Genomic DNA, 26,957 nt, shown 5'->3' with positions numbered 1-26,957 from the left:
TTATTGGGATATTGTTGACATATAACATATCTAAGTTTAAGGTTCACAGTATGATGATTTGATACACTTATAAATTGCAAAATGGTTACCTCAGTATGGTGAGTTAACATTTCTATCCCCTCAGATAAATACCATTTTTTTGGTGTTGGTAATATTGACGATCTACTCTCAAACTTTCAAGTATATAATACAGTATTGTTAATTATAGTCACCATACTGTACGTTAGACCCCCAGGATTTAACTTGTGTTACTATTGGGAGTTTGTAGCCTTTGCTGCTCCATCTTTAATCACTTCGTTCACACATAGCCAAACACCTCCCTTCCCCACCCCTCCACCGCTGAACCCTTCTGGCAAAATTTGTTGCTGGTTCAGTCTCTCTGTCTCCTCTATCCCTCCATCCATGCCTGCACCCAAGCAGCTGAATGTGGCTGGAGAAAAACACAACCCCCTTAACATGTCTCATTTTAAATGCATGATGTCCCATCTCAAGTGGGCCCACAAGGCTGCCTGCCAGTCCTCCCACATCTTCCTGGGGAATTCACTTGCCCATTCTCTGAGATGACTGTTTCACACTTTCTCCTCTCGCCTCAAACCACCAACATTTCATTTTCCCTTCTTAGTTTCTTATTGACTGAGAAAAGAAATATGAAAACAACTTTCACACATTCCCACCATGAAATCAATCCTCCTGCCCGCCCCTGTGCCCGCTGCAGTGGAGGATGGGTCTGAGCCAGCCTGTGCCCTGGATCCCATCCCTTCCCAGTAATAGCAAAGAAACCAACCTCATATACTGGCCATGATGACCCAGGCTTAGTCCTAAGTACCTTATATACTAAATGATGTAATCCTATAGCAGTTCTGTGAGGTAGGAATCACCCCGGTTTTACCAAGGAGGAAGCTATGGTACCATAACTTGTCCAAAATCACATAGCCACAGTACATTTGCATGGTTTGAGTCCACGTGTGCAAGTGCTGTGCCAAACCTCATCGCCAGACATTCCTCCAGCAGCCCTCTCCCCTCTCTCCTGAGTCATCAATTTCCCTTTCTCTACTAGATCTTACCCATCAAATTCCAAGCAAATTCTAGTATCTCCTATTTTGAGAAGTTACCCTGGATGCTACATTTCCTTCCAGCTACCCTCTTCTGTCCCTGCCCCCCTCTTTAAACATTTTTAAAAATTTTAATCCTGTTAGTTAACATTCAAGGTATTATCGATTTCAGAGGTACAGGTCTGTCATTCGTCAGTCTTACATAACACCCAGTGCTCATTACATCACATGCCCTTTTTAATGTCCACCACCCAGATACCCCATCCCCCTACCCACCTCCCCTCCAGCAACTCTCAAGTTGCTGTTTATTTTCTATGATTAGAAGTCTCTTATGGTTTCTCTCCCTCTCTGGTTTCTTCTTGTTTCATTTTTCCCTCTCTTCTCCTATGATCCTCTGTTTTGTTTCTTAAATTTCACATATGAGTGAAATCATATGGTAATTGTCTTTCTCTGATTGACTTATTTTGCTTAGCTTAATACCCTCTAGTTCCATTCACATTGTTGCAAATAGCAACATTTCACTTTTGATGGCTGTGTAATATTTCTATATATATGTATATATACTATATATATATACCACATCTTCTTTTATCCATTCATCTGTTGATGGGCAGCTGGGCTTTTTTCATGGTTTGGCTCTTGCTGTCCCTGTTCTTTTTTTCAAAAAGTTTTGTGAGTTTTTTTTTTTTTTAAATATTTGTTGTATCTACTTCCTTTTTTTCTAATTTTCTTTTCAACAACTCCATTCTGATTCTTATCCCTACCTTTCCATGAAACAACTTACGTTAAGTCACTAATCATTTCCAAAGTGCTGAAGCCAGAGGTAATGTCAATGCTGGAGGGACAGCCTCAGTTTTCTTACTCAGGCCCCCAGAAGTATTTTATTCCTTTGACTTTGTCTACACCGTACTTGGCTTGGTTTTTCACCTATCCCAGTGGTCACTTTTCGGTCTCCTTTGCTGGATCTCCCTCTGCTGGCCAACTTCTAAATGTTCGATTGTCTGGGGCTTAGACTGGACAACTTTTCCTTCTACCCACATTCATTCTTTTGGTGATCTCAGCTAGTCTCAAGGCTGTAAATATTATTATTATTATTATTATTATTATTAAAGATTTTATTTATTTGTTTAACAGACAGAGAACAAAAGTAGGCAGAGAGGCAGGCAGAGAGTGAGGGGGAAACAGGCTCCCTGTTGAGCAGAAAGCCCGATGCAGGGCTTGATCCCAGGACCCTGGGATCATGACCTGAGCCAAAGGCAGAGGTTTTAACCCACTGAGCCACCTAGGTGCCCCAAGGCTGTAAATATTATTTCTAAATTGGTGAGTCTTCGATTTTTATGTCTAGCTTTGATCTTCCCTGGGCTTCCAACATTTCCACTTGGAAATCATAGGCATAGCAATCACATGATTAATGTGTCTCAAAATTCTTGATTTTGCTCTTTGCCCTTTAGTTTCCGTCTTTAATAAAGTGCCGTATTCCTTCCACATCCCACATCATACTTACCAGTAGGGCTTTGCCTGCAAATTACCTTCACATTACATCCCAGATCTGACGATCTCTTCCTGCTTCCCGAACTATATCCCTGTCCAGAACACCATCATCTTATTCCCTGGCTTGTAAAATAGCCTCCCAGTGGGTCTCTTTGCTTTGTGTCTTGCTCTGATTTAGCCCATTTTTTCATGCTGCAGCCTGTAATTCCTTATAAATAAATATACGTTAAATCTGACCCCCGCCTACCCCCTCCCACCTCATTCCCTATCCCTCTTGCTCCCGGGTCAGTCTTTGCCATTCTTTGAACACAGCACACAACTGCCTCTAGGCTTTTGCTTTTGCTGTTCTTCTGTTCCCTGCTGCTGGGAATGTTCCTCCTGTAGATACGGACCTAACTGAAACAAGAGAATTCATTATTTTGGTATAATCTCTGTTCAAACTTTACCAGAAAAGCTGCCCTTGTCTGGATCTCCGCATCCAGAAAAGCAGAGCCTGCCACTCTCCATCTTTCTTCCAGTTTTAGTCAGAGTGTCATATTGTGTCCTAGATCTGTGTGTGTACGTGTCTCCTTGGGTGGCCTCTTAACTCCATGAAGGCAGAGATAGTGCTGCTTTATTCCTAGTGCCCGGAACTAGGTGCTTGATAAATAGTTATTGCATTTTTGGAATATTTTCCAAATACTCCAAATATTTGGAATGAGAGGTATTAAGAGGTATTAAGTTGTATAAAGTTGTACAAAGTTAGAGGATATATAAGAATGAAAAAGATCAGATGTAATATTTTTTTAAAAGTTAAAAAAAACCCCTATAAACAATAGGTATAAAGGAATGTATGTGGAGAACATTGTCTACAAGCAGAAAAAGAGAGCCTCAGAATTCCTGGGTAGCTCTAATCCTTCCTCTTCCCTTCTCCGCCATCCCAGGAGAGTTCCTTTTTGCAAACTGCCATGTGGAGAGCCAAGAGAAGAGAGCAAGGGGAAGGCCTTCAATGAGCTTGGTGAGCTCTCATCAGGGGCTTAAGGGTAAATCGATGGTGAGGGCGGAGGCTTGAAGTATTCCTAGAAAATTAAAGTTGGTGAAACCAAGTAAAATTGGGGATTTAGGTTTCCTACACCCCTCTGCTTGAAGCATTCAATGTGACAAATTGTGAATTTAACTCTTACGATGATGGCAGTGATAATGATTTTTTTTTCAAGTGTGCTTTCTTGTCTGTCTTTGATCAATATCCTATTTCCTAACCTCTTTTAGAGTGGAATTGGGAATGTTGATGTAATTGTTTCCACTTTCTTGGGTCGGTCTTCCAACAGGAGCCAGGAGTGGATTTATGTACCTCTCACTTGACATATTGTGACTTCTACTCATTGATATGGAAGAAGAATAGAAGGGAAATTGTGCCCAAATCATGAATTTTCTTGTTCAGTATGATAAGATGCAAAAGGATTGGGACACTCTCTTTAAGTTCTGTTAGTATTTTAGTGTGCGTTCTAATGGGCAAATCTTTTTTTTTTTTTTTAATTGCAGTGTAGTTGACAGGCACTGTTACATTGGTTTCAGCTGTACAGTATAGTGATATGACAAGTCTATACGTTAGGCTATGTTCATCACAAGTGTAGCTACCATCTGTCACCATGCAATGCTGTTCCAATACCACTGACTCTCTTCCCTATGCTGTACCTTTTATCTCTGTGACTTATTAATTGCATAACTGGAAGCCTGTATCTCCCATTCCCCTTCACCCATCTTGCCCATCTCCCATCTGTTCTTCCCTCTGGCAACCATCAGTTTGTTGTCTGTATTTATGGGTCTGTTTCTGCTTTTTGTTTGTTTATTCATTTGTTTTGGTTTTTAGATCCCACAAATAAGTGAAATCATATGATACCCGTTTTTCTCTGACTTATTTCATTTAACATAATACCCTCAAGATCATTCATGTTGCTGCCAATGGCAAGATCTCACTCCTTTTATGGTTGAGTAACATTCCTTGCTATTTGTATACACCACTTTTTTTAATCCATTCATCTGTGCATGGTTACTTTGATTGCTTCCATATTTTGGCTATTATAAATAATGCCATAATAAACATAGGGGTGCACATATCTTTTTGAATTAATATTTTCATTTTCTTTGGGTGGAATTACCAGATCATATGGGATTTCTATTTTTAATTTTTTGAGGAATCCCCATAATGTCTTCCACAGTGGCTGTACCATTTTTGTGTTCCCACCAGCAGTGCACGAGGGTTCCTTTTTCTCCACATCTTCCCCAACACTTGTTTTTCTTGTCTTTTTGTTTCTAGCCATTGTGACAGGGGCAAGGGGACATCTCATTGTGGTTTTGATTTGTATTTCCTTGATGATTAGTGGTGTTGAGCATCTTTTTATGTGTTTGTTGGCCATCTGTGAATCTTCTTTGGAAAACTGTCTATCAGGTCTTCTGCCCATTTTTTAACTAGATTATTTATTCTTCTGGTGTTGAGTTGTATAACTTCTTTATATATTTTGGATATTAACCTAGTGGATCCATCTTTAATGACCTCCAGAAAACAGGGAAGGGATGATTTCTACCTTTGTAAATATAAATTTGACTAATAAAAATTTATATTACCTGAACTTTGACTCCAAATAAACATGCCGTGTACTAATGATCTGACCTAACTGCGATTTTGAAAGTTTAAAATACATGTTTATGGTGAGCACCTAGTCTTGCAAGGCCCGTGTCGCCCAACTTTGGCTATACAATTTGTTTTAAAAGGTCAAGCAGAATTATTTTGTAGTGTTTGGGTCATTTCAAAAGACTCATATGTAGGCACTTACTGTATCCCTTCATGTTCCTTGTTGATTCCTTTTTTCCTAGAGGGAGAAGAAGATGAGGATGAAGAGGATGAAGAGGAGGAAGATGAAGAAGAGGAAGATGAGGAGGAAGATGAAGAAGATAAAGACACAGAGTCCCTGGATGATAGCTTGGATGGTGATGCTGAGCTGCCTGGGTTTACTCTCCCTGGCATCACATCTCAAGAACCTGGCTTCGAGCAGGGAAACCTGAGCCCTTTGGATGGAGCCACCGACCAGGTGCCAGATGCCATCGAGTGGGAACAGCAGAATCAGGGCCTGGGTAAGAGTTGTGCGTGTTTCTTTCTTCCTCCTCCCTCACCTCTTATTTTTCTAAGGTGGCAGCTTTCTTCCTTGGCCTTGATTATGGAGCAAAGTGGATTTTCTGGTGATGTTTATGGATGGTTCATTTCAGAAAAAGTTACCAGTTTTTTCTTATATGTTTATAATCAGTGCTCTTAAATAGCCAGGCTCCAAACAGTCTCCAGCTGCCCACTGAGAGAACAGTTACCTCGTTTTTGGAAGGAATTCCATCTTTCCTTCCCAGCTGGAAGACAACTATAGGTTTTGGGAGGACTTCCAAATGGGGAGCAGACATGAATAACCAGTGTGCTGAACAAGCAGCGTGAATGGTCTCAAGTCAGAAAACAAATATATGGTGTTACCTTCTGTTGCTGTGGAATTTGCTCCCTAGGAGAAATTCTTCCCCCACTTCTGAGCAAGCGCTCGGCAGTCTTTAAAGGTTTACGGTCTAAGGAGGAATGCTTTTCTTTGATGAACTGTCCTTTCGCTTTGGTTAATTAATTCATCCAACAAACCTAACTGAGCTCCTACTCTGTTCTTGGCACTTTGTGTGGCCCCGGGGATAGAGAGAAAAGCAAGAGTGGAATGAACTGTCTGTCATCGGGATAGAGAGAATTAGCAGCGAAAGTCCCGTTATGGCTGAGGTGGTAAAATTTATGGCTGATTGGTAAGATTTAGGAGCATACAGGAAGTCGTTTATTCCAATATGCTAAGTCAATTTCTTACCTAACAAGCTCATTTTCAAGTTTATTGGCAAGGACCCATCTAGAGAGCAGACGTGATGACTCGCCCTGCTTCTAATCCTGTTATGTACTACAGTAAATCACACAACTATGATTTTTAATGTACAAAATCAATATGATCAAAGTTGAGTCAACATATCCATTTTAATGCCGAAGCATTTCCAATGTAATTAATACCTGGGGATTCTTTCCCTTTTTGTATTCTATCTCTGTCAGGATGCCTCTAGCTGTAGGTAGCAGGAACCTTAACTTAAATTGGTTTAAAGAGTAAAAGAATCTATTTTCTTTGAAAACAAGAATTCCAGAGACAGAGCTCTTGGGTCAGTTAACTCAGTAGCTATGCAGTCATCAGTGACCCACGTTTTCCCATCTTGCTGCACTGTCTTCCTGGTGTGTGACTTTGCCCCAGGACTGGCCTCCTTATGGTTGCAATGGCGGCAGCTGCTTCAGGTGCCACACCCGGGGAAGACATTGTTCAGAGAAAGGAGGCTGTCTTTTCACTGTGTTTCTTTTTTAAGAGAGAGCCTTTTCTAGAATCCCCCAGTAGAATTCTTCCTGCCTCTAACTGGCTGGGATTAGGCTACATGCCGATTTCTAAACAGTTACTGCAAGGGACTGTGATCACATGGCTGGTGGGATCAGTGGGGGTGTGGGTGTCAACTACCAGGAGATCACCCGTGATTCCTGTGCGTTTCTGATCACTTCCTTGTAGCTGATACTATCCATGTCTCTTCTCTCCTCTAAGAATTCCATGGTCAATCCTGTTAAGTTAATAACCTTATTTTCAATATGTTTTGAGTTTATAAGTTCTGGTTGAGAGCCCAAGAGAGGCATTGTTCCATTTCCTTCCTCCATAGACCATTTTGACCACTTTTCTGTTTGGTTGATGTTCTGGATGGACAGCACTTCCGAAAGCCATCATGTGGTTAAGTGCAGAATTATTACAGCTATCTTCGCTTTTTTTCAAAGCCTACATCTAACATTAGAATGGGCTTTTGATTTAGGAATAGAATATTTTTTCTCTGGAGATCTTTAAAAAAACAAGAGAAATATTCAGTTAACAGACTAGGGATGTGTGTGGAAAGCAGAAGAATGAAGAACTCTGTGTCTCTATCTTTTCATCAGACATTCAGTGAGCACCTACTATGTGTGGGCCGTATGCTGTGGAAATGCTGACTGGTTAACACATGAAGAGATAAATTACTGTGGGGCTGAGTCGTCCCGTAGAAGTGAGGTCAGTGGCTGAGCAATTCCACAGTGAGGAACTGAATCATCACTTGCAAGCAGAGGTTGATCTGAGTGGCAGCCATCTGTGAGGTGTGACCTCAAGAGGGCTTTGCCTGGTCCCCTAATTTATATCACCTTTTCTGCCTTAACATGAGGCCCACTTTTCAATAGTAGAGCCCTCCTTTGGATTGATATTGAGGGCCTTGAGAAGGCACTCAAGAAATGCAGATCTGCTATCTGGGCAGGGTAGCTCATTAAGATATTATCATTTATTTATTATTATTATTGTTATTAATTTACCAGGCTCATTAGCTCATGATTTTCGATGATGTTAGAGAAAAGAGAGAGGAACACAAGACAAATGTGTTTTGTGTTGGTAGGAAGGTAGAATGAACTGTAGGCAAGGAGCATAGGGGTTGGACCCTTAAGGAACTGAGCACTTGACTATGGGAAAGTCACACCTTTAACCCTAAAATGTGTCCTCTCTTCTCCATCTTCCCCTTGTGCTCCTTTTTCTTCTTCTTTGAAGACACGTAACATGTAGCTGAGACTGAACACTTAAATATAGACCAGCATGGGCTATGGCAACAAGGAGAAGGTGCTCCATAAAAGATAGTGGGAAGTGTGACATTTCAAACAACTCTCCACTGCAACAAATGTCAGTGTATTTTGATGTCTAATAGTAAGCTGTGGATTGAAAGGTTGCTCAGGAAGCTTCCTGGGCTGATGTAAGTAAATGTGTATGGAGGAGAGGGAGGAGTAGAACCTTAATCCAGCATAATCAGAACAAAGCGAGTGGCACATTGGCTAATGTCTCCAGACCAGTGGTTCTTAATCTTGGCTGCCCACTGGAATCACCTAGAGAGCGACAGAACATACTGAAGCCTGGGTCTTACCCAAGAGGACAGCTGTCCTATATTGTTCCCTTGGAGCAAGGCAGCTTCTGTTTCTGCAGTGGAGTGGAGAAAGAGGATTTTAAGAAGGGTTTGTATAGTCTATGAATAGAATCCCCATTAGTAGAGATTTACATGGTTTTTAGTGATCTTTTGTATATTGTGTTCGTGTGTCTTAAGAAAACTGTCCTCCAGTTTTATCCAGTCACATAGAGGTCAAACTCAAAGTCAATATCTATGCTCTAGTTTGCCCAGAAAGCCAGTGGTCACATTATAGACTCTTGAATCTGGATGGGGGAGGTTTGTCCCCAGACTCCTGCGTCTGGGAAGACTGAGCATCTTCTGGTGTGTGTGTCCTAGGTGGGCATCTCCCAGTTGCCTGAGATTTCTTTCTTTCCTTTTTTTTTTTTTTTTTAAGATTTTATTTATTTATTTGACAGAGGGCATAAGTAGGTAGAGAGGCAGGCAGAGAGAGAGGGGGAAGCAGGCTCCCCACTGAGCAGGGAGCCCGATGTGGGGCTTGATCCCAGGACCTTGGGATCATGACCTGAGCCGAAGGCAAAGGCTTAACCCACTGAGCCACCCAGGTGCCCCGGGATTTCTTTCTGTCCCGAGCTGGTACCCAGGGTTTCTGGATTTGAAAGTAATGCCATTCACCCTTTCTTTGGAAAGCACAGAATTATTTTTCCTAGTCAGAAGGAGCAAAAGATTTAGGTGCAGACCTCCTTTTTCACATAGTCAAGGCACCCTGATGTCAGAGTTTAAAATAGAGATCATGATCCCGCCTCTCTCTGCTTCACGAGGATGAGCCCATAGGAGAAATGAGGTCTGCAGAGGAGGACACCTTCCAAGGCCAAGATATTATTTCTTAATAGATCTTTCCATTTGAGCTGTTGGATTACTTGCAGGTTAGTACTAGTTGGAGATTCCAGGGGAGACAAATCTGTCTGTATGCCTGGTGTGAAGGATTCAGCAAACTCAGGATTTCCGTAGGCTTGAAAAGCACTTATTTCCTAAATTTTCCATTTACTTATTTTTATCCTGTTGTATTGTAGGTATTTTTGTCAGAAAATAAATCCTCTTAAATCCTCTTTTTAGCACGAGGTAGGTTATAAATAGGTTAAATTCATAAAAACGAATAGACTTCTTCCCGCTGACCATCTCCAGCTGTGCTCACAAATGTCTGCCGAGGACGACAGAACAGAAATTCGTATGAACCAGAAGTCAAAAGGGGAGCTGGCCAAGCCTGGAGAAAGTCAGGTGCTGGCCTAAAAACAATTTAATGTACTCTTGTTCCTTCCTTTCATCTTGACGTCCGTGACACTTCTGATGGGCAGTTATGTGTATTGGCTGCAAACTTCCGTGTTCCTTTAACACAAGAAATGTTAAGCTGTTTGGGAAGAGGAAAAGATTGATGGCATGGAAAATTTTGTGGATTGTACTAAATGTTTTTTAAGACTGATACCTAAAGACTTTTCAGAGCTGTCTGTAGGACTTTTGTACCAACAATCTCAGGCTGAACTGAGGCTTCGGGTATTCCTTAATTCCAAGAGTCATCGACAGAACTCAGGTCATTAACACGCACGCACACACGCACTCACCATTCACTTTGCCCAAGTTAGCTGTGGAATGCTGTGAGTTCCCTTCTCCTCCTAAGTTTTCTTTTGAGAAAACAAATGAGGGAAATCCACAAAATAGAGTTATTAGAGAGTGTCTCTACAGCCTAGAGGTAGCCACAGCTCTCTCTGTTCAGAGTGGCTAACTCCCTCAGACATCAAGCCTCTTTGGGGGTATTCCTGTGTTGAGGAAGGGAAATCAGTGTTGGTTGTTACAATAAAAATCTTCACACCAGCTGTGTCTCTCTAGTAGTAGGTTCTGCATGATCTAAAAGAACTGCCAACCTCTCAAGCTGGCCTCAGGAAGCCAAAGCTATTTTTGAAATTCAAGGGATTAGTGGTGCAAAGCAGAAATGCAACCCAGCAAAAGGGAAGAAAGGATTATCTGTTAAAACAAGGAATCAGACATTTAGATCAGGTCACTTGGAGATTCAACAGTTCAGGGATAGGAAGCATTTTTTTTTTCTCTTCCATATATCACTGGTATAGTCCAGGACCTGCACGATCCATCTGGGTCTACTTTCCCATTTTACTTTTCCTGGCTTCTCTGGTCCAGACCTCGGCCTTCAACAGACTGTTGTCACCGTCACCAGAGCATACGTTTCCGCAGACCTGCATCTGTCCATGGGCAGCTCTTGCCCAAGCCTTTCCTGAAACCCCTCACTCACACTGAGCCCGCCTTTGTGTAAGTTGCCCCGCAGTTATCGTCAGGACTGCTCAATTTCCATTCACCGCACTATCTCATTTTGCTTATTTTTTGGGAGCCTCACAACACCTAGCACTCAGCATTGAGTACTGTGGATTGCTTAAAAGGGGGTTCTCTTCCAGCTGGTAACCGTTCTGGTCCTGAAACGTTCCATCACCATTGGGATGGGATTGGGAGGAGGAATGGGTATGCTTTATTGTGCTCTGCCAGTTAAACAGTAGTCCCTTATGTAACTATCCTGAGTTGCAATATGGGGCCAGGGTGAGGTGTTTAAATGCAATTTAGCTCTATTAACAGAAAAAGCATTAACTCGATTTGTGGACAAAAGTGGTAACTGATCAGGTACTGAGGGCTTCCCATGCTGCCTATAACTCTTACTAAGCTTAAAGATCATATGGCAGGTAGACTTCATCTGAAATTAACTTTCTCTGGTTCTCTCTACTTACCCCAAAGTAGTTTTTACATCTCCAAAGCCTTTAGTAATGCACTAATTATAGCATGCCTTTGGGTCAGAAACCATACATAACATTTTGAAAGCCAGGTTTTCTGGAACATAATCTGTCATTTTATTTTCTTTTTCCAGCTTTATTGAGATATCATTGACATATAGCATTGTGTAAGTTTTAGGTACACAGTGTGCTGATTTGATGTACTTATATATCGCAAAATTGATTACCAATGTAACGTTAGCTAACACCTCCATCCCATCGCATAACTACCATTTCTTTCTTTGGTGAGTAGTCTAACATTTTAGACTTTTTTCTTCCCCGGAATGAACTTTGAGTGATTCTACGCTGTGGAACTGATCAGACCTTGAAAATGTTGGGCCATTTATCTTCATTGTGTCAGCATCTGAATCACATAGAATCAGATGATTGCACTCCCATAGTGATCTATCTTTCAAAAAATTTCCAAATAGTGAATTAGGAGGCATAATGGAGATAAGGCCTTTGTAGCTTCTACCACAGAATATAAACAGCCATAGTATCAGCTGGGTGGAAGTGAGATATTTATTGAACCTGATTCTCCTTGCTACTGAATCAGAGCTTCCTCCAGGCAGAGAATCCAGTTGTCTTTTTACATCTCACTTCTGGGTGCAGGAAGATTATAATAATAATAATAACAGTATTTTAAAAGCTCTAGGGTCTTGCTTTGAAAAAAAAAAAAAAATCTCTTTTCATGTCTTTAATGCCCTGTAGGAGTTCCTAGATACTGGGTACTTGTGTCAGAGTTTCACTAAAAATAAATTTGGATGGTTGATTACAGAGATCCTTCTGGAAAACTACAGTCAAATATCTTGACTCCAAATTATTCATCTTTATTTACACAGTGATCTGTATAAGATAATAGACTTAATGCTTTACAGAAGCTGAAGCCCTTATCTGTATTTTCGTAATTAAATTCCATTGGATTAGAATTAAGGGGAAAAGCACATTTCTTTCATTAGGAATGGATTTCTTAGGTGAAAATTCAGCAGTCACTTTTCCTTTGGAGAGCTAGAGAAGGAGTCTTGGAACTAAGCCAGAAAATAATCTCTTCATCAGCTACAGTTAATAAAAACATTAATAAGGCACATTACATCTGAGGAGAATGCTGTGAGCTAATTCCTTCATAATCAGAATGCACTTGTAGGCTCAGTTGGGAAATTATGGTGAAATAATCTAGTAGGCTCTCCTGAGAATTAAATAAGAAGAAATATTGAGAGAACTGGGGAAATTTTCAAGAAGTTAAGTATAAATCGCCCTCTTTGAAAAATATAGAGGGAAGTAAACAAAGGTGGTGTTAAAATCTTCCAATTATGTTAAAACAAAATTGAGAAACTAGTGGAAACAGTGTCCTTATCTCTTGATTTGAAGTTAGATGATGTTAAATTAAGGTGAATTACTTAAATGTTATTAGTGTGCCGTACTAACAATCTAGAACATTTGAAGTCTCAGACATTATTTGATCACCAAGGAATGCACTTGACTTTTGCATTTCAGAAAATAGAGCAGTTTGGTAGTTTTCGCCTGTCTCCAACTGAGACCATAAAAGAAGGACGTGGAAGCCTCAAAGCCAAGCTTAGTGATCACGGGTGGCTGAAGTCAGCCCGTGAACTTGTTCTTTTCATTTCAGCATTTGAGAATTAATAACCACAGGGTTCTGCTCAGAACTGTTCTGCTTTTCTGTTGGACAAAAGGATTCTTTCACAGAACCTGGCACAAAATATAGATATATGGTCAAAAAGGGGTCCCAGTTTCAATTCACGTGGAGCATCTTTAAAATAAACTTCAGAAACATACAGATTTTCAAGACCCAGGGAAGGAATTTAAAGTGGAGGAGTGCGCACAGCTGAGGGAATTTTGATTTACATCTTCCATCTCTAAGTTTTCCTGCAGGGCTGAAATATTTCTGAAATAACGGGATTTGATTTTTAGCTTCTCCTTTTGAAAGAGGACAGCAACTGTTTGGAACGGGATGGATTTGATGACTCCTTGGGGGTAAATACTCAAAGTAATGTTGGTGACTTCCAACCGCATAAGGTCTGATATGAAATCAGCCAGAGGCAGCGGGTGAATAACTACCTGGGTTTGTATATCACAAGCCTGAGAAAGTATCACACATCCCGTAGGACCAAGACCTTGGGCTTCCGAGCCCTGCCATGTGGGAAGCAGATGGGTCAGTGAGGCTATGCACAGAGAGGTACGGTGAATAGTTGTTGCCACGTAGGCTTTACTGTTCAGGCCTGAGCCACTGAAACCACAGAGACAACTCACTGGCTTAAACCACTAATAAAAGTGGGGTGGGGCAAACCATGGGAAAAACTACGATACTGGGAAGTTTGTTTTCAGAGGAATCTTGCAGCCTTTTCTTCCTCCTTCTCCCTGGTCGCCACCCTCCTCATCCTCACTTTGCACTCTTCCTTTGAGCTTGGGTGGCACCCCTCCCCCTGCCTGGGACCTCCCTGGCATCCAGAGGGACCTTGGTCTTCTCTTAATTCCTTTCTCTGTATTGAAACACTCTTTTTCGAAGACCTTGGTTTGGAGACTTTTTTGAGGGATCATCAATAATTCATAGTTGTTAAAAGATACATTTTAAAATTAGAATTAATCATGTTTCTCATTCAGCTATAAAATGAAAATATGTCACAGATTTTGAAAAACTCATTAATTAATAAAGGAACCAGACAGATGCTACAATCAGTTCAAAGCAGAGATCAAAGTATCATAAATTTACATGGACTCAAGGACCGTTAAAATGAATTTAAAAATGGATGCAGGGTGACTCCCCCCCCCCTTTTTTTTGTCTAGAGAAGAATTATTTGTATTGCTATGAGTTATCTACAATTTAAAGAGTCTAAAATAGTCCAAAGGTAGTACAGAACCCTAATGGAATCATGTAACTTTTGGAGGCATCACACCATTGCAAGGATATTCAATAGTCTCTTCCTTATTCTATAGTTTATATTTTTTCCTAACACCCTCAACTAAGACTACCTTATAACCCTAATGTGTTTGGAAACATGTCTACCGTGAAAGAATACTTGTTAAACTCAGTGGTGGACATTGGCTAAGTGGGAATGTATTTGCTAGGGAAGGCCAGCTGCTGTAACAAATAGCTCCCAGCTCAGTCGCTAAACACAATGTATTTCTTACTTGCCCTTTCACCATTCCCAGTCACTCACTCAGTTACACTTCCGTCAGGTGTCTCCACATCTTTCTGGGCCTAGGCAGCCTGCCTCACTGGATGCTGCATGCAGCCAGAAGGCAGGAAAGAGACACAACCTGGGAACGCTTCAGCTTGGAACGGATTTATTTTTCTTCCACTCAGATTCTGTTGGTGAGAACTAGTCACGTGCCCCATGGGCCAGGTGGTCACGGTGGTAGTGAATGTGCCTTAGCTAAAGCAAAAGCAGCTTGGTGGACACTTTGCATTTTCAGGAGTCTGTTTCTAGGGGCAAGTCCCTTAAAAGGCTAACCCCAGAAAACTGTTGGTTGTTTATAAATTATTGCTCAGTCATTAGTGATGAGCTGAACATAGTGTCTGCTCTCCAGTAGCGTGTGAGTCATGGGGAAGAAAAGTCTAGATTGTGAGGCAGAATATGACATATGCTATGGACCAAAAAAAAAAAAAAAAATGCTCTGAAGGTACTAAAGGGTGGAAGACTAATTTCAACCAACAGGAACCATGGGAAACATTAGAAACAACATGTAGGTTGGCAGTTAAGAGCTTAGAATTTGGAGTTAGGAAATCGTGGATTCAAGCCTTTACTTTACCACCCTGGATGAGTTTTTAACTTCTCTGAGCCTTGGTTTTCCTAATTCTAAAAAGGGCATAATAACTCAGTGCGTAGGATTTTTGTAGCATTACATGACTAAATGTACATGTGCAAAGTGAAGCAAAAGTTATTTATATGAAACCTTCAGGGTTAAGTTGTTTCAACAGGCAACAGAGGGCAAGGGGTCTGCTAAAAAAAGGCCCATGGGTTCCATTCTTTTCCTGCCTTTTATATACGGGCTTTTATATACGGGAGTTCCTAATCAGACTATATTTGAGAAAAGGGAGTCCATTACCAACCATACATTTGAAAACCTAGATATTTTTGAGAGTATCATAGCTAAACTGTTTAAAAACATGACAAGGATTTCTAGCAGCCTTAGCTGATTTGTTCTTTCTTTCCCAACATGTCTAGAGAAGAATTATTCGTATTGCTGCACAAAACTCAATTAACTGTTTAGTTTAGCTGCTGTAGAGTGAAGTGATTGCCTGCCTTAAAGACAACATAAATAATTGGTCAGTTTTTCACTTGTCAGGCATTGTTTCTTCAAGCTATAGGTAAGGTTTCTGTTTCTTACTCTACATTTTTTTTTCCCCAAAGATTTTATTTATTTACTTGACAAACAGAGATCACAAGTAGGCAGAGAGGCAGGCAGAGAGAGAGAGAGGAGGAAGCAGGTTCCCCGCGGAGCAGAGAGCCCTATGCGTGGCTCAATCCCAGGACCCTGGGATTATGACCCAAGCCGAAGGCAGAGGCTTTAACCCACTGAGCCACCCAGGCGCCCTCTTACTCTACATTTTTGCATGTAAGGTTTTTTTTTCTCTCTGGTTCGTTATATATTTTAATTTTGGGAAAATGTAGGATAATTACAGAATGCTATCAGGAAAGAAAAAAAATCACAACATGACCACCTTCAGAACATTTAACATAAATGCAGTAGCATTAGGATATGAACTTGAAATTTGAGAGTGTTCTCTACTACTTAGTTTCCTTATATAAGTTCATATCCAACTTCTCTGCATGAATATGTTATTATTATGTAGCTGAACATAATCCTTAGGAAAAAGCAGGTGCAGTGAACATTAACATGCTTACAAATTATCTGGGGATCCTGATAAAATGTGGGGTCTGATTCAGTTAGGTCTGGGGTGGGACCCACGATGTGGCATTGTATGAAGCCCCCAGGAGATGTCGATGCTGGCTGGTCTGTGGCCCACACTGTGAGTGGCAAAGAGCCAGTGGACATAACTTTTTATTGGTCAAGTTGAGGAAGCCTCACTTGGGAGATTAAGGGGTCCAGAAGGTCTTTTTAAAAAGGAGTTAGAGGGGCACCTGGGTGGCTCAGTGGGTTAAGCCGCTGCCTTCGGCTCAGGTCATGATCTCAGGGTCCTGGGATCGAGTCCCGCATCGGGCTCTCTGCTCAGCGGCGAGCCTGCTTCCCTCTCTCTCTCTCTGCCTGCCTCTCTGTCTACTTGTAATTTCTCTCTGTCAAATAAATAAATAAAATTTAAAAAAAAAAAAAAAAGGAGTTAGAAATTCATGGTATCTGATTCATTAAAGCTGCTGTTGGTTGGTCCTCCCAGAATTTGTTAGATCCTTAGACGCACTCATTTTGGCCCTATTTTAAAGTTTTAATATAATTTCATGTGTTGTTTTCTTTACTCTCAATAATGGTGACAAGGGCATTTCATCTCTCTCTGCCTTGTTGTTTTCAAAAGTGAAAAGGGCCTCATGTGTTACCTACTACAGAGGAGTGATGTGGATGAACTATCCCATTCTTTTTTTCTTTTTTTTTTCTATGCCATTCTTGACTAGTATGTCTAACTTACCATGAACCCAGCTGCTCAGATCATTTCCATGGTTATTAGTTCTGCTTATTGGATGTATGGAATTTTAGGACTTCCCTGTAGCTGGTTAGATTGTAATGCCAAGGAAGCCAACCCCAGCTCCATTCAGGTAAGGATCACAGGCTGAATCCTTAAAAAAAAAAAAAAAAAAAGCGCCCTGTGAATGTGCTGTTTATCACAGGAGAGTCCCAGTCAGAGCAGATTGAAGTAAGGTAAGTCCAGCCTGCTCTTGCGAGAAAAATATCCAAGTACATCTTCAAAGTTTTTAATGAGCACCTACCTTTTACATAGCATTTTTTTATTTTTTATTTTTTAGAACTTTTTAAAAAAATATTTTATTTATTTATTTGACAGACAGAGATCACAAGTAGGCAGAGAGGCAGGCAGAGAGAGAGAGGGGGGAGCAGGCCCCCCGCCGAGCAGAGAGCCCGATGCGGGGCTCGATCCCAGGACTCTGGGACCACGACCCGAGCCGAAGGCAGAGGCTCCAACCCACTGAGCCACCCAGGCGCCCCATAGCATTTTTTTTTTTTTTGAAGAGAGAGAAAGAGAGCATGAGCAGTGGGGAGAGGGAGAAGCAGGCTCCCCACTGAGCAGGGACTCGATGCAGGATTTGATCCCAGGACCTTGAGATTACGACCTGAGCCAAAGGCAGATGCCTAATGACTGAGCCATCCAAGTGCCCCTTACATAGCATTTTTATGGGCATGTAAATGTAGAGTAAAATTAGCAGTAGTAGCTCTCATTAGTTGGATGCTTGCTCTCTATCTATATTGCTAAGCACTTGATTTACTTTACATTGTTTGAGTTTCATAGGTAGTTATTATTATTCTCCGTTTACAATTAAGAAAACCTCAGGGTGTGCTTCTGATCAGAATGACTCCCAAATTTCCATGGTCTCAAAATAGCCATGTTGTTTCCAGGTATCACATCTCAATGTGGTGATATCCCACAGAAAAGAGACATTTCCTTCGCACAGTCTTTTTGAGGAAGAAAGACTCACAGGAGCTGCTCACAGGACTTTTTTTTTTCTTCTCCCTCAGTCCCATATTGGCCACGGTTGTGTCACATGCCATGTCTAAACCAATCACTAGCAAAACAAATGGAACAGTGTTGGTCCCATTGAATTAGGCCTGGGGTCAACAGTATACAGCCTTTGGCCCAAATCCAGCCTGATATCTGTTTCTATAAATAAAGTTTTATTGGAACACAGCCATGCTATTTGTTTACCCAGAGTATTCTTGGAAGCCAACGCGTCGACTCTCACTCTTGACCTCATTCTTTTCACTTCGGGATGTTGTATCTATCAGTTCTCACTCTTTAAAAAATCTTCTGATCTTACCAAACCTTTTATAACTGGTGTGTCATTAAGAACTAAATGTGGTTTAGCTCCGGGCCTTTAGCTTATTTCTTGGGCCTTCGCTGTCCTGCCTGCCCACGAAATACAAAACACCACCAAGTCCATGGCTCCCTCACTGGGCTTATGAATGGTCTGGGGCATTGGCTGTGATGTGGAGGGCCCACTGGAGTATTCCAAAGGGACAGAACAAGATAAAAGCATGGCCAGATGGGACTGCTCACTCTCTGCCTGGCCAGCAGCAGGCCTTGGTGCACACAAAACCAAGTTGTGGTAGGTGGCTCCCAACAGAAGGAGCCAGCGGCTCAAACCTGGCTTCAGCAAGGTAGATTGTCTACAGGTGGTCAGTAGACACTCTCAGGTGAGTCCTGGGCGCTCAGGTGATGCTCTTTCAAGTCCCCCCCCAGCCGCCAGGTCTGCTCCTTATTCCCTTCTTGTTCAGCTTCCATAGGACCACCTTTCAAACCTCCAGGGTCCTATTTGTTAACTCTTCCTTTCTAAGCCCTTCTTGCTTCCAGCTCCGGTACCCAGTTTTATCCCTCCTCCATTTTCCAAAAGTTTGTTCTCTTTCTCTCTTCTTTTTGAAACAACCTTATTGAAACAAAATTTACATATCATAAAATTCACTTGTTTAAAATGTACAATTCAGTGTGCTTGAATGTATTTTGAATTGTGCAAGTATCACCATAATCTAATTTTAGAATCTTTTCATTACCCCAAAATCACCTTGAACCTAATAGTAGTCACTCTCCCTCCTGCCCCCAACCCCCGCTGCCCTCCAGCTACTTTCTGTCTATAGATTTGCTTATTCTGGACATTTCTTATGATATGCGGTCATTTGTGACTTCTTTCTGGCTTCTTTCATTTGGCATAATAACATTTTTGGGGCTCATCCATGATATAGCTTATATTAATACATCTTTCCCTTTTCTTGTTGAATGATAATCTTTTGTACTGATATACCATATTTTGTTTGTCCATTCTCCTGTTGAGGAGCATTCATGTTATATCTACTTTTTAGCAATGATGAATACTGCTGCCAAGAAGGTTCATGTACAAGCTTTTCTGTGGACATATTTTTCATTTCTCTTATGTAGATTCCTCAGAGTGAAATTGCTGGGTCATGTGGTAGCTCTGTGTTTAACATGTTGAGGAACCGCTGAACTTTTCTCTGGAACGGTCATACCATTTTGTATTCCAGCCAGCAATGTATGAGAGTTCCAATTTCTCTACATCTTTACCAATACTTGTTATTAGTGTGAAGTGACATCATTGTGGATTTTATTTTGAATAGCTTTCTAGAGCTATAATTTATATTCTGTACAATTCAGTCATTTAAAGTGTACAATTGAAATTTTTTTTAGTAAATTATAGATATGTACAAGTCAATTTTAGAGTTTTTATCACTTCAAAAAGAAACTGTTTCAATTGTAGCTTTGATTTGCACTTCCCCAATGACTAATGATGGTGAACACTTTTTTCATGTGCTTATTGGTCATTTGTATATCTTCTTTGGAGAAATGTCTTTTCAAATTCTCTGCCCATTTTTAAATTGGGTTGTCTTTTCAGTACTGAGTTTAAGTTCTCTGTATATTCTGGGCTCATAGACCAATATCTAGACCTATATCATAGACCCATATCATAGACTTATTCTAGACCCATATGAGCTATGTGACTTAGAAATAGGTTCTCTCATTCTGTGGGTTGCCATTTTACCTTTTTTTTTTTCTTTTTAAAAAAGATTTTATTTATTTATTTAAGAGAGAGAGTGGGAGAGAGCACACACACGAGCTTCAGTGAGGGCCAGAGAGAGGGAGAGGGAGAAGCACACTCCCTGCTGAGCATGGGACCCAACGCACAGGGCCCTGGGCCTGACATGGACCTGACAGGGACCCTACAAGGGGGTCCTAGGGGGCTCGGTAGGGGAGGAGTTTGGGGGAGGATGTTCTATGCAGGGTTCAATCCCAGAGCCCTGAGATCATGATCTGAGCCACGTCAGACACTTAACCGACTGAGCCACCCAAGTGCCCTGCCTTTTTACTTTCTTGATGGTGTCATTTGAACCACTGAAGTTAATTTTGAGGAAGTCCAATTTATCATTTTTTTCTTTTCATTTGTGCTTGTGATTTTGCATCTAGAAAATCATTATGAAGGTCATGATGATTTACTCCTATTACAGTTTTCACTCAAAAAAATCCCTTTGAGTTAAAATTTGTGTATGATGTGAGGTAGTCCAAATACATTCTTTTATAGGTAGATATCCAGTTACCCCAACACCATTCGTTGAGGACTTATTTTCTTTTTCTTAAACCCATTTAAAAAAAATATTTTATTTGTTTATTTGACAGAGATCACAAGTAGGAAGAGAGGCAGGCAGAGAGGGGTGGGGGAGGAGCAGTCTCCCTGCTGAGCAGAGAGCCCGATGTGGGGCTCGATCCCAGGACCCTGGGATCATGACCTGAGCTGAAGGCAGAGGCTTTAACCCACTGAGCCACCCAGGTGCCCTCTTAAACCCCTTTTTAGGAGCAGATTAATGTAATGTTAGCAAATGGCAAAGACGAAGCAGAACCTTGCAATGCTATTTTCCCTTTATCTTTTTTACTAGGGAACATGGTCTTCACACAATGAGGAAGAGCAAATATTTAAACCCTAAAAAGGTGAAGAGATTGTGAGACATCAACTATTTTAAATGGATTGTAAATATTGTAGATAAATGATATCCCAGGATAGTATCTAAATGTACTGTTGCAACTTCTTAACCGCTAGCTTTATATTTGTGGAAGAAGAGTAAAGGGGAGAGGCACTTATAGGCTAGAGAGAGTCAAACAAAATCTTAATTTACATCAACAGAGAATGGCTGGCTCTAGAGAGTACACATTGGAAAGCTTGGGATATTAAACCCAACAAAATTGTCTAAAGATAAGTAGATGTCTCCTGTATCCTTGGAAAGGAATGTACACTAGAAGCCTGGGTCAGTTCACTCTGAATTAGGAACACCAAACTAGCCTCAAATGTTTGTTTCATGGGACTAATAGACAATAATACAGACACAGTGTACCTAAACTTGAGCAAACATCACGTAGCTCACAGGTACCCCTAGAGACAAAATGGAGAAACACACCCTGCATTTAAGAGTGAAGTCAACTGGGTTAGCCATGAGCCTCACTGTTAGAACTTGACCATTCAGACCTTTTAATAATATCTTGGATGAAACTACAGAAGGCATGATAAAATGCTAGAAGGGATACATTGGATGACAAGGGTCAAGACTAACAAATAACTCAGGAGACTGGCTAGATCTACTAAGACGAAAGTTAAGGGAGACAAATGCAAAGTCCCAAACTGAGATTCAAATAGTTGACTACTCAAGCTCTGACTAGAGGAGACCTCATTTAATAAGAAATATTTCAAGTGGGAACAAAAAATCTTGAGGGTTAGCGTTGACAGCGATCTTATACCGCATTAACAGTGTGAGTTGCCTTCGAAGAGGAGGGATCATTTACTGAAGCCTAACATTTGGGAAGAAGAAAGTAGTGCTTTAACTTCATAGTGCCCTTCCTTGCCAGTCTTCGTGTGTCAAACTCTGCTGGGGTTGGGGAGTCACTAAAGGCTGTCAGTTTGTGGGGGTTCTTTCTCTCGGTTCTGAAAATAGTGGTACAAATTGGAGTTTCTGGTTGAAATAAAAGACACCCAGCCCATTTCTGTTACTGAGCATCTTATGAAGGAAGGAAATGTTGGATTTCTTTCTTTCATTCCTTTGTTCTTTTCTCTTCTTTCTTTCCTTCCTCCTCCCCGGCTCCGTCCCCATTCCTTTAAATAACACAGGATAGCAGTGATTCTTAGGAAAAGAAAAGATAATGACTAGAAGATCTAAGGGGTTATTTATCCCTGACTTCATTCCCAAGGGCTTTCCATGCATAAGGGCATCTTTTCCATTTACATGAACTTTGAGACCTGGAAACTCGTTAGACCACTTAATGATGAGGGAACTTTTCAACAACAAAATGATAGCATAGACTTCTTGCGTGTTTTATACGTACCACGTATTGGCTATGATGGTAACATAGAAAACCTGATTTAATCCTCACAATAATTCTAAGAGATAGATGGTAACTTTTTTTTTCCATTTTCCATTTGAAGAAATTAAAGATCAATGCTGTATATCCATCCAGTAAGTGGCAGAGCCAAGAATTAAACCCACCATCCATTTGGTTGAGAAAATGCCGGTCATAATACACAAATCCAAATTTCTCTCACAGTTTTGTGAGCCCTTTCCAGTACCATGCTGGAGCTAGGTCATGCTGAATTACAAGAGTCGATTGTTAAAGTTTCAGGAATTTTGTAAGCCAATTGTTAAGTCCAGCCGTTATTAAAAATCAGATTATATAAACTTATATAAATTGTAGTAAAACCATAGTTAAGTACACTCAAAACTCTGCTTTCCAATTATTTTACTACCTTTTACTTTTGTCTGTGTTCTTGAGGTTATTTACATCTGTATGGTGGAAATATTATATAATGGTGTGCCATTATGTAATATTTCCACCATACAGATGTAAATAACCTCAATGGTGTGCCATTATATAATATTCAACATCACCCCACATTCAGTGATGTTCTATTGGTAGTTTGAAATTGGCTATGGTGAGAATATTTATACCACAGAAATAGGTAAGTGTTACAAATCAGGGTTTGATTTAGTGTTTTAAGTGACGGAGAAAATGTTAATAATGCAGACTAAACTTTAAAAGGCATGGTGAATCTAGTGCCAGAGCTGAGGACACTTCAGTTTGATGAATGTAATTTGTATCAGGGTGAGGAGCAGTTGAACAGTAGATCGCTCGTCAGATTTAATAGCAGTAAATTTATTAGGAAAAGCGAAAAGAGTTAGTAGAAGGGGATGCAAGTCCACGTGTCAAACCAAAGATGAGTTGCAACCACAGGCTAGTTACAGGTAGAAAAATTTGGCAAAAACCAATGAAAGTGTCCGTGAGAGTCACTAGGCTGTAAGCATTTACCAGGATATCACCGCCATCTCTGCAAGTTTGGTCTTCAGTGGAAATAAAGGATTTCGACCACCATGCTACTCTGGTATTCTTCCATAATTTTCTCTTCTCTAGGCAGAATAACCTGTGATTCTTTAATTTTTTTTTCAAAGATCTTATATATTTATTTGACAGATGGAGATCACAAGTAGGCAGAGAGGCAGGCAGAGAGAGGGGGAAGCAGGCTCCCCACTGAGCAGAGAGCCGGACGCAGGGCTCGATCCCAGGACCCTGGGATCATGACCTGAGCTGAAGGCAGAGGCTTTAACCCACTGAGCCACCCAGGCGCCCTCATTGATCTTTTTGTATAGGTTTCATTTTTCACGTTTTCCCTCAGCAGCCTGCATTAAGGCAGGAATCTCTTTACCTGAGGTATTCAGAATGAGGCACATGACAGTATTCCAGAAAGGAGATTCCCTGTGCTGGGTGGCAGACCTGCCTCACCCGGGACCCAAGATGGTGCCTGGAATGAGCATGACCTGGCCATCAGGAGACCTGGCTTCCTGCCCTGCAAGAAAGACCCTATGAGTTATCTTAAGCAAAAGTTATATCATTCTTTTTTTAAAAAATAAGATTTATTTGTTTTAGAGAGAGAGAGAGCAAGCTAGTATGAGCAGGGTGTGGGGCAGAGGGGGAGGGAGGTAGAGAAGGAAACATGTAATTCCCCACTGAGCACTGAGCCCCACGGGGCTTGAACTTGTAACCCTGAGATCATGACGTAAGCCAAAATTAAGAGTTGGACACTTAACTGACTGAGCCACCCAGGCATGCCAAAAGTTATTTCATTCTTTTTTTTTTTTTTTAAGATTTATTTACTTATTTAATAGAGATTGAGAGAAGAGTTGGGGGAGTGGCAGGTAGGGGGCAGGGCAGAAAGAGAGGTTTTTTAAAAAAAAAATTTTATTTTTTGGGGCACCTGGGTGGCTCAGTGGGTTAAAGACTCTGCCTTCGGTTCAGGTCATGATCCCAGGGTCCTGGGATCAAGCCCCGCATCGGGCTCTCTGCTCCGCGGGGAGCCTGCTTCCCCTTCTCTCTCTGCCTGCCTCTCTGCCTAGTAGTTGTGATTTCTCTCTGTCAAATAAATAAAATATTAAAAATTTTTTATTTATTTTTTTTTATTAACATATACTGTATTATTAGCCCCAGGGCAGAAAGAGAGTCTTAAGCAGACTCTGCGCTGAGCATGGAGCCTGACACGGGGCTCAATCTCATGACCCTGAGATCATGACCTTAGCCAAGATCATGACCTGAGCCAATATTAAGAGCCTGATGCTTAACCAACTCTGCCACCCAGGTGTCCCATGTTATTTCATTCTTAAGCAAAAGTTTGAATTAAGGTGAAGTCAAGAGTTCTCTGTAAGCATAAACTCTGCATTTCAATGGCTGCTGGTTGAATTAGGCTACTAAGTATTGGACTTCTTGGTTTATCAAGAGAAAAGCGAATATAATAGAATCTCCTCAATGATTCTGTTTGGAGATTTAAGAAGTGACACTTCCATAAATTTGCTTGATCCTCTTACAGCTTACTAAATATTTTAACACATATTACCTTGTTTGTCCAAACTGTGAGATAAACAGGGAGCTATTAATATCTCCATTTTACTGCTGGGAAAACAGGGGCTCAGGGACGTTCATAACATGTTCCAAGTGCAGAGCTGGTTGGCAGAGAAGCTAGGTCTGGGGAGGCCAGGTTGTTTTCTCTATCTCCAATATCCTTTCTCTTCAATCTGCTTAAACAGAAAATCGCGTTGAACTTGTCATCATCTATCTTCTATGCACAAGTTGAAAAAAAAAAGTCTGCCAAGGGTAAATTGTAGCTTTAATTTTTTTTTTCCTGAAGAAGTAAATAAATCCATCCTTTCTGAGATCAAGTGAGGAGGTAAAGAGGAGGTAACAGTGGGTTGCTTGCTAGGTAATTGCTTTAGACCTCAAAGGCACTGAGCATGCCTATGCACACACCAGAGTGGGCGTCAGTTGACTGAAAGACCCGATGAGGGGACGGCAGCTCAGGGTGGGTGGTTTGATTTTTTTTTACTTTACTTCAGGCCATAAAACTAGTCCTCTAAAATCTGGGATTCTGTAAGCGTTTGAGTCTTATGACTTGGGATATGTTTGGCTATAAAATCACAGGCAATATTTGCCTCTAGTATTTTTTTTTTACACTCTGTGGCAGATTGGCTTTAGTGACGAGGCTAACATAATGAATTCTTTTTTTTAAAAATTTTTAAATATTTTATTTATTTATTTGACAGACAGAGATTACAAGTAGGCAGAGAGGCAGGCAGAGAGAGAGGAGGAAGCAGGCTCCAGAGAGCCTGATGTGGGGCTTGATCCTAGGACTCTGGAATCATGACCGGAGCTGAAGGCAGAGGCTCTAACCCACTGAGCCACCCAGACGCCCAACACAGTGACTTCTTAATTGAACAAAGGGCACTAGGAAAATAACAGAGTTACATTATTTTTGCAAAACAACGTAAGTATGTTTTCTTATACTCTTTTACGTTTCCTGATTTTTCCCCCGTCACAACTCACTTAGTTTGGAGTTGCTGTATTATTATGGGCCAGATTCCCCAAAAGGTAGCAACTTCTGAAAGCCAAATGTAGACATGAGGGGGGTATTCAGATAAAGAGGAGCTTACACTAGCGATACATTTCCTCTAGCGAGACATTTCTCCCTTTCTTCCTCCCTTTCATTTTTTGAGAGGGGGTAGGGACAAAGAGAGAATCTTAAGCAGACTCCATGCCTATCCTGATGCAGGGCTCGATCTCACAACCCTGAGATCATGACTTGAATTGAAATCAAGAGTTGGACGCCTAACCAACTGAGCCACCCAGGCGCTGCTGGCAAGGCATTTCTGTGATAGCCATACCCTCTCCTCATTCAGCAAGGTTCTAATGAGAGGTGCTGTAGGCAGGAGTTGGTATTGAGGGCTCTGCTCTTTTGCGGTGGGATATATTAATGAGTAACAGTCACGGCTCTGTGCTCACTTGCTGTGGGATTTGTTAATGAATAACACTCAGGTTTCCTATTTGTAAAGTGGAGATAAGTGGAGATAAGACTCATTATGCAGGATGATAGGGTGACTCCTGAATGCCCTGGGGTCTTGTCTCAGGTACCACCTGCAGTCTGCCAAGTGGAAGGTGACTCTTCCTCCCTATCAGCAGTAGATGGCGCTGTAGTCAACTAAAACTACAGGAAAGTTCTGGCCAAAGGGATTCTAGTACAGGAAAAAGGAAAGGGGCACTAATAGACCCCAAAATGAAATCCTTTACAATATACGACTATTTATTTATTTATTTGTTTATTTTTTTAAAAAGATTTTATTTATTTATTAGACAGAGATCACAGAGAAGCAGGCAGAGAGAGGGGAGGAAGCAGGCCCCCCGCTGAGCAGAGAGCCAGATGCGGGGCTTGATCCCAGGATCCTGGGATCATGACCTGAGCTGAAGGCAGAGGCTTTAACCCACTGAGCCACCCAGGCGCCCCGACTATTTATTATTATTATTATTATTATTTTTTAAAGATTTTATTTATTTATTTGACAGAGAGAGATCACAAGTAGGCAGAGAGGTAGGCAGAGAGGCAGGCAG

The 26,957-nt window shown here is 41.1% G+C and overlaps 1 protein-coding gene across 1 annotated transcript in view; it reads left to right on the top strand.

Moving 5' to 3' along the window:
• The window catches only part of ARMH4 (armadillo like helical domain containing 4), a 125,124-nt gene that overhangs the window by 33,357 nt on the left and 64,810 nt on the right, over positions 1-26,957 (top strand). The window contains exon 5 of the mRNA XM_046009572.1: positions 5,397-5,654. Coding sequence (XP_045865528.1) covers positions 5,397-5,654 — 258 coding nt within the window. The remainder of the gene's footprint in view (positions 1-5,396; positions 5,655-26,957) is intronic.

The sequence above is a fragment of the Meles meles genome, chromosome 6 (genome assembly GCF_922984935.1).
Source record: "Meles meles chromosome 6, mMelMel3.1 paternal haplotype, whole genome shotgun sequence".
Lineage (NCBI taxonomy): Eukaryota > Metazoa > Chordata > Mammalia > Carnivora > Mustelidae > Meles > Meles meles.
This window is presented reverse-complemented; position numbering and strand designations above follow the sequence as displayed.